The 8,722-nt window shown below is 45.4% G+C and overlaps 1 protein-coding gene across 1 annotated transcript; it reads right to left on the reverse strand.

Moving 5' to 3' along the window:
- Nucleotides 1-1,006: 1,006 nt before the first annotated feature.
- Nucleotides 1,007-6,746, reverse strand: LOC138353512 (F-box DNA helicase 1-like). The gene is made up of 5 exons (XM_069306491.1): nt 6,699-6,746; nt 5,195-6,115; nt 4,901-4,995; nt 3,913-4,051; nt 1,007-1,129 (listed from the first exon to the last, which is right to left on the reverse strand). Exons 1-5 carry the CDS (start codon nt 6,744-6,746, stop codon nt 1,115-1,117), a joined length of 1,218 nt encoding a protein of 405 aa, XP_069162592.1. The 3' UTR covers nt 1,007-1,114.
- Between the last annotated feature and the right edge of the window lie 1,976 nt (nt 6,747-8,722).

Genomic DNA, 8,722 nt, shown 5'->3' on the forward strand with positions numbered 1-8,722 from the left:
GACTGGTCAACCAGGCTGTTGGACGCGGCTACTCTCAGTCTGACGTACGAATCACAGCCTGGTTGATCAGGAATCTTTTGAAGGTGCTTATCCAGTTATCTCTTGAACACTGTGAGGAGTCGGCCAGTTATGCCCCTTATGTGTAGTGGAAGCGTGTTGAACAGTCTTAGGCCTCTGATGTTGATGGAGTTCTCTCTCCGAGTACCGGTTGCCCCTCTGTTTTTCAACAGGGGTATTCTGCACATCCTACCATGCCTTCTGGTCTCTTGTAGTGTTATTTCTGTGTGCAGGATTGGGCCCAGCCCCTCTACTATTTTCCACGTGTAGATTATTATGTATCTCTCCCGCCTGCGCTCCAGGGAATACAGATTTAAGCTCTTTAGTCAGTTCCAGTAGTTTAGAGGTTAAGCTTGGTTCCTCGAACACATTGGGTCGAGCAGAGACCCCTCAAGGACAGCGGTTTGAGCAAGGTCCCTAAAGTCCAGAGAGTCGAGCAGAGATCATGAAGGCCACAGGTTTGTGTGTAGTCTCTCAAGACCATCGGGTTGAGCAGATTCCCTCTAGGCAGAAAGGTGGATCTGGGGCGACCACAAAGTGACATTCCCTCATGGTTCTCATGTCTAAATAAACAAGCCCATATATTATTTTGTTGGTGAATGTTAACTCCTTAAAGTTGTATCTGGCGTGAAAATTATATATGGAATAGTAGTAGTAATTTAAATACTTGTTTAACATTCATACTCTCTGGCATAGATCTTAACTCGACACCATTGCCTCTTGTTAATCTTGGTATTTGTATACAAACGTGACCTTTCAGTTGCTGTTCCCTGTGACCTTGAAATGTAACCTTTCAGTACCTGACCAACTTGCTTTGAAAGTCAGGTATTGGTCTACTAAGTTTTGAAATGTTAGGTATTAGTGTACAAAGCCTTGAATGTCAAGTGTTGGTCTAATAACCTCTGAAAGTCAGATACTAGTTTACTATTTTTTGTAACTCTAATTAATTACCTGAACCATTTTTAACTGGTGAAATAAGGTGGAACCCGGCAAGTGCAGCTTCCCAATAATCAACATCAAGCGGGGAGCAATCTTGTACTCAATCTTTGTCCACAACCTATAGCCCATGAAACTGAAAAAAACATACTATTATTGAAGCCAATATATGAATTACTAGAGTTAAAAACAATATAACTTAAATACTAAAACAGCTGCTACGTTTTTGGTGGTAAATGGGAAGGAATGAGGCGAGAGGGGAGACTAATGACGAAGTGGAGAGAGAGACAGAGAGAGACAGAGAGACAGAGACAGAGAGAAAGAGAGTTTAGGGAGAGAGAATTAAAATTATATCTTAATAAATTGATGAATGAAAGTAGTCCCATTAGCCTTGTTCCTATGGGCATGGAGAGAGTTATGAGGGATAGCATCCAGATGAACAGGTCAATTAATAACAACGTCAGTTCTCAGAATAATATCAGGATTACAGAAAAGACACCTGATCATAATTCCATAGAAGACATCACTGCAGGTGCATTGGCAGTCGGAAATAGAGGTGACATGGTCAGGAGACCAAGAAGGATAAGAGGATTGGATCCCGGGTAGTAGCCAACCTCCTCAAAGAGGCTGGAAAATGGGACTCCGCAGAGAGGAATACTAGACCCTTTCCTCTTCAACTGTCTCATGGATCAATTCATGAAGCTCAAGTTACCAAACGCCAAACTGCCTAACTATGCAGACGACTTTGTGGCCATTATCAATGTAAAAGGCACCAGGAATTATGCTCAAAAATGCCTAGACATCGTCAGCGGGGAAGCGGAATGCAAAGCAATAAAAATAAACAGGAATAAAACCGAAGCAATGGCCGTTAAAATAACTCAAGACTCACAATACAAGGACATGAAATTGAGTGGGTCACCTCTTTTCAATACCTTGGAGTCATAATAGACAGCCATTTTAAATTCACGCAAGAAATTTAATATCTTCAGCAACGTTGCAAAGCCAGAAACACAGCTTTGCGCTCCCTGACAAGTCTTGGAAATGGTGCAACTATACCAGTACTCAAAATGTACTACGTTCAAGCAGTTAGGTCACTCATTGACTACGCTGCTCCTGTTTTTACATCCTTCTATGATAACCAAGAGGAGAAACTCGAGGTGTCACAAAATTATGCCCTCAGAACAATGCTGAGAACACCTCTATGGACAGGTCGAGAGAATCTAAGAATAGAAACCAACTAACCAGACTTAGGAAACAGGATCAAACAAAGAATAGCCACCATAACAGCAAAACTTGTTGGAACAATCGCCAGACTGTCAATCAATGATAGCATACACAGATCGTTTCACAGAAACCTTCAAGATAGAACAAGTGCATGGACGGATAATCTGGTCAAGATTCTAGAGAAAGTGTTACTGGCACTTTCTCTAGAATCATGATCAAGCAAGTATTGCGTCAGCCCGAAAAATGATCGGATGGATTACGAGAACCTTCAAGTCCAGAGATCCCATCACAATGGTTGTATTCTTCAAATCACTTGTGTTGTCCCGTCTTGAGTATTGCTCAATACTCACTTCCCCTTTCAGAGCAGGAGAAATTGCTGAAATTGAGGGAATACAGAGTACATATACGGCACGCATAGACGAGATAAAGCACCTAAATTATTGGGATCGTCTCAAAGCTCTCGAAATGTACTCACTAGAAAGGAGACGAGAGAGATACCAAATAATATACACATGGAAAATACTGGAGGGACAGGTCCCAAATCTGCACAGTAAAATAACAACGTACTGGAGTGAACGACATGGAAGAAAATGCAGAATAGAAACAGTGAAGAGCAGAGGTGCCATAGGCACAATCAGAGAGCACTGTATAAACATCAGAGGTCCACGGTTGTTCAACGTCCTACCAGTGAGCATCAGAAATATTACAGGAATAACCGTGGACATCTTCAAGAGGAAACTAGATTGTTTCCTTCAAGGAGTGCCGGACCAACCGGGCTGTGGTGGGTATGTGGGCCTGCGGGCCGCTCCAAGCAACAGCCTGGTGGACCAAACTCTCACAAGCCAAGTCTGGCCTCAGGCCGGGCTTGGGGAGTAGAAGAGCTCCCAGAACCCCATCAACCAGGTAACCAGGTTAAGTGAACTTGAAATGGACCAGTTTTTCACAGATTAAGGAGCAAATCAAGAAGAAAATACTCCCATCTGTCAAAAGTCGCCACAGAGCCATAGTAGCTGAAGGAAGATCCACTGCGATGTGGTTCGAACCCATTGGGTCAAGCAGAGACCCTCAAGCACAGCGGTTTGAGCGAGGTCCCTAAAGTCCGGAGAGTCGAGCAGAGATCGTGAAGGCCACAGGTTTGTGTGCACAATAAACTAGCCGCCTCCGACGGCAACAATCAATCAATCTCAAGACTATCAGGTCGAGCAGAGTCCCTCTAGGCAGAAAGGTGGATCTGGGGCGACCACAAAGTGGCATTCCCTCATGGTTCTCATTTCTAAATAAACTAGCCTATATACTATTTTGATGGTGAAAGTTAACTCCTTAAGGTTGTATCTGGCGTGAAAATTATATATGAATAGTATTAGTAACTTAAACACTTGTTTAACATTTATACTCTCTGGCATAATTCTTAACTCGACACCATTGCCCCTGTTAATCTTCGTATTTGTATACAAACGTGACCTTTCAGTTGCTGTCCCCTATGACCTTGAGATGTGACCATTCAGTACCTGGTCCCCTGTGACCTTGAGATGTGACCATTCAGTACCTGACCTACTTGCTTTGAAAGTCAGGTATTGGTCTACAAGTTTTGAAATGTTAGGTATTAGTGTACAAGCTTTGAATGTCAAGTATTGGTCTAATAAGCTCTGAAGGTCAGATATTAGTTTACTATTCTTTGTAACTCTAATTAATTACCTGAATCATTTTTTCCTGGTGATAAAAGGTGGAAAACCACAAGTCCAGCTTCCTAAAAATCAACATCAGCTTCCCAGTAATCAACATCAAGCGGGGAACAATCTCGTACTCAATCTGTGGCCACACATCTGGCATGAAGCTGAAACAACATACTATTATTAAAGGAAAATATATGAATTACTAGAGTTAAGAACAATATAACTTAAATACTAAAACAGCTGCTACGTTTTTGGTGGTAAATGAGAAAGAATGGGGGGAGAGAGGAAACTAATGACGAAGTGGAGAGACAGGAGAGAGAGTTGAGAGAGAGGGAGAGGAGGTGACGAATGTCGAGGTGTAGGGGATAGAAAGGAGACTGATTGCTAAGTGGAGGAGATAGGGGAGACTGATGACGAGAGAGAGGAGACTGATAATGAAATGAAAGAGCAAGTGATGGATATATATCAGTGCTAGCATTTTACACTGGGGTAACAGTACATTGTTACAAAATGAACTATGTATATCATAGCTAGGTGATCATTGTACATCAGATACGTGAACAATGAACATCAAGGATAGCTGAACACTGTCCATCATAGTGAGGTGAACACTGAAAATCATGGATAGGTGAACTCTGTACATCATAGAGAGGTTAACACTGAACAGCATAGATATGTAAACACTGTACATCAAGGCAAGGTGAACATTATGTATCATAAATATGTGAACATTGTGCATCATAGATAAGTGAAGAATGTGCTTCATAGATAGGTGAACACTGAACATCATGTCTAGGTGAACACTTTGCATCATGGCTAGGTGAACACTGTGCATCATACTAAGTGAACAGTGGTAATGTGAGTCCAGTATCTGGCTGTGTAATGTAATAAATGAACAACCAACTACTACATGAACATAACAGCATAATAAACCACTAACAAGAGAATGGATAATTAACAGCAAAATTAACCATTAATAACTCACGACACAACTAACAAGGGTTACTCACTCAGGGACTCTGGGACGTCCCCATATCGTACACCTGGGGCATAAATACCCTTCACGAAACCGGTCACCATAACTAGGTATGGAATATGGCAGTACCTGAAAATTACATACAAAATTACGTATGTTCACATATATATGTGACAACTTTCCTCTGTACACTTGATATACCTAGTCATATACCATCACTATTTTGAAAGCCAGCAGTAATATATTACACAAAACGCCTAACTAATATATATTACTTCTGAGCCAAAATTATAAAGAAAGTTAATATAAAAAATAAATGCGAGGGTACCTTAATTAGTAGCGGGATGGGTGAGCCGATGATGGGGGCGTGGCAGTGCAGACACTTAACATTCTCCCCAACACTCTCCCTCGCTACTAACACTTGCAGCTGGTCCCGGGCGAGAATGATGGCATAGAGAACGTCACTGTTGATGGTCAAGAACTTCTTAGCTCGCGTCAATGACACATAAAGCAGCCTCCGCTCTGGAGATCTCGATACCCTGATGGTATCGAAGGGAGCGTCATCTTTCAATATAACCCAGTCCCATTCTAGGCCTTTGGCCATGCCAATTGTACTGAAGGTGATGTCTGCCTCCGATGCCGCTGTGCCGCACCTCTGAGTGAGCAGAGTTACGTGATTGGGTGTCCGAGACCCACTGTAATGGAACATCATAATTTTGGAATGCAAATCCTGGTCTTCAACAGATTTAGCAAAGGTTGTTAGGCTGGCTATTGTTTCGAACTTGGCCACTAATGGGTTCTGAATATTTACTGTTTCTCTCGTGGCGAGCCCCTCCTGAATTAGATATAAATTATATATGTCCATAACATCGTCATATCCATACTTACTCATCCCACCAGCAAATGTCATGGATGCTGCTATATACTCACAATCCTCACATATTTCCGTGGCTATTTTATAAAGTTCAAAATTTGACTTTGCTATGTAAGCCCTTTTGAGTTTTGAGTTTGGGTCAAAAACTCGAGGATCTGGAGTATGGACAAATGAGTCCTTTATTCTTGATCCGACAACAGTCCGGTTGCAAACCCCATAGACGGACTCCAGAACACATTGTGCTGCATACGACACCTCGGGGCCGAACCTGAAGGACTGGCTGAGGTAAAACTTGTGAGTGGGTGTCACCTTATCGAAGGCGCTGACTGTCCCTCGGGAGGGGCCCAGATGCTGGTAAGAGTCTCCCACAAACACCTGAAAAATAAACAACACCTCAATTCAATAACAACGGTCAAGGGATGACAGCATGTGCACAGAAGTTTTAGGTGAGATTTCAGTCGGCGCCTCGTAAGGGAAGGGTGACGAAATATAGGGTAGACGGCAGCCAGCACCACTTACGGAAAGGGTGAGGAAGTGTAGGGTAAACGGCAGCCAGCATCACATACGGGAAGGGTGAGGAAGTGTAGGGAAGACGACAGCCAGTGTCATATAAGGGAAGGATGACGTAGTATATGGAAGAGTGGCAGCTAGCATCATGTAAAGGAAGGGTGACGGAGTGAAAATTAGTGGGCATTCAGCATCACGTAGGACAAGTGTGACGGGGTGTAAGGTAGATGGCAGCCAGCATCACATAGGAGAAGGGTGACAGAGTGTAGGGTAGAGGGCAGCCACCATAACGTAAGAAAACGGGGGAAAAGTGTACGGTAGAGGGCAGCCAGCATCACGTAAGAAAAGTGTGTGTGAGTGCATGGTAGGGGGCAGCCAGCCCCCACGAAGGAGGGTGTGTGAGTGCACGATAGTGGGTAGCCAGCCCCCACGAAGGAGGGTGTGTGAATACATGGTAGTGAGCAGCCAGCCCCCCACGAAGAAGGGTGTGTGAATACATGGTAGTGGGCAGCCAGCCCCCACGAAGGAGGGTGTGTGAGTGCATGGTAGTGAGCAGCCAGCCCCCACGAAGGAGGGTGTGTGAGTGCACGGTAGTGGGTAGCCAGCCCCCACGAAGGAGGGTGTGTGAATACATGGTAGGGGGCAGCCAGCCCCCACGAAGGAGGGTGTGTGAATACATGGTAGGGGGCAGCCAGCCCCCACGAAGGTAGGTGTGTGAGTGCACGGTAGTGGGCAGCCAGCCCCCACGAAGGAGGGTGTGTGAATACATGGTAGGGGGCAGCCAGCCCCCACGAAAGAGGGTGTGTGAGTGCATGGTAGTGAGCAGCCAGCCCCTACGAAGGAGGGTGTGTGAGTGCATAGTAGTGGGCAGCCAGCCCCCACGAAGGAGGGTGTGTGAATACATGGTAGTGGGCAGCCAGCCCCCACGAAGGAGGGTGTGTGAGTGCATGGTAGTGGGCAGCCAGCCCCCACGAAGGAGGGTGTGTGAATACATGGTAGTGAGCAGCCAGCCCCCACGAAGGAGGGTGTGTGAGTGCATGGTAGTGGGCAGCCAGCCCCCACGAAGGAGGGTGTGTGAATACATGGTAGTGGGCAGCCAGCCCCCACGAAGGAGGGTGTGTGAATACATGGTAGTGCGCAGCCAGCCCCTACGAAGGAGGGTGTGTGAGTGCATGGTAGTGGGCAGCCGTATGAGGGTGTGTGAGTGCATGGTAGTGGGCAGCCAGCCCCTACGAAGGAGGGTGTGTGAGTGCATGGTAGTGGGCAGCCAGCCCCTACAAAGGAGGGTGTGTGAGTGCATGGTAGTGGGCAGCCAGCCCCTACGAAGGAGGGTGTGTGAGTGCATGGTAGTGGGCAGCCAGCCCCCACGAAGGAGGGTGTGTGAGTGCATGGTAGTGGGCAGCCAGCCCCTACGAAGGAGGGTGTGTGAATACATGGCAGTGGGCAGCCAGCCCCCACGAAGGAGGGTATGTGAATACATGGTAGTGGGCAGCCAGCCCCTACGAAGGAGGGTATGTGAATACATGGTAGTGGGCAGCCAGCCCCTACGAAGGAGGGTGTGTGAATACATGGTAGTGGGCAGCCAGCCCCCACGAAGGAGGGTGTGTGAATACATGGTAGTGGGCAGCCAGCACCACGTACGTGGGTGTGTGGTAGGGGGTTCTATTATGAACCCCATATAGCCTTTGATCTCCGGTCTGCAGCACTTAGTTTAGTTCATTTATTATGCATCCATACCCATCCTGTGGGCGGTAGTGGAAAGGGTTACAGAGGCACATAATGGGCTCAGGGACTGAACCCCACGATTCATTTAGCTAAGCAAGTTACAATCTTGATGAGCTAGTTACAAAATTCAGTATAAGTCGTCACATCAACAATGGGTTCGAGATCGGTAAACAAGTACAGTTTCTAAATTAAGCAACTGACATATGTGGAGAGCTACTGTCACAATTGATATGTTTATCCTGCTCACCACCCTCCATCCAGCAGTGTGAGAATTATTCGTCACTCGGTCCTACAGAAGATCCAAATAAATGTTTTAGTATAGTTTGCAGATTAAAAACTACTGCTGGATATTACAGAAGAGACATTGTCGAGTCATTAAGGCAATTCTGAGCAATTTAATGGGAGCAGGGGGATATATTAAACGTAATTTAAAACGTGCCCAAAACAATGAAATGACGTTTTTAGCACCTTTAGAAAACGCAAAAATGTTTGGTGGGTAGCAGGTTAAATATTAAAATACAGTCCACTTTAAATTTAAAATAAAGTAAATTAAAGTAAATAATATAGATGTCGACAGTATGTAGATGGGAAAAGAGGATGACGTCATCGCTAGTGTCGTGTCGTGTGCAGAAGTGACGTCATCGCTGCTGACGAAACGTGTGTTGGGATGACGTTATTGCTGGTGACGTAACGTGTGCAAGGATGACGTCATCGCTGGTGACGTAACGTGTGCAAGGATGACGTCATCGC

Source organism: Procambarus clarkii, chromosome 58 (assembly GCF_040958095.1).
Source record: "Procambarus clarkii isolate CNS0578487 chromosome 58, FALCON_Pclarkii_2.0, whole genome shotgun sequence".
In the NCBI taxonomy this organism is placed as follows: domain Eukaryota; kingdom Metazoa; phylum Arthropoda; class Malacostraca; order Decapoda; family Cambaridae; genus Procambarus; species Procambarus clarkii.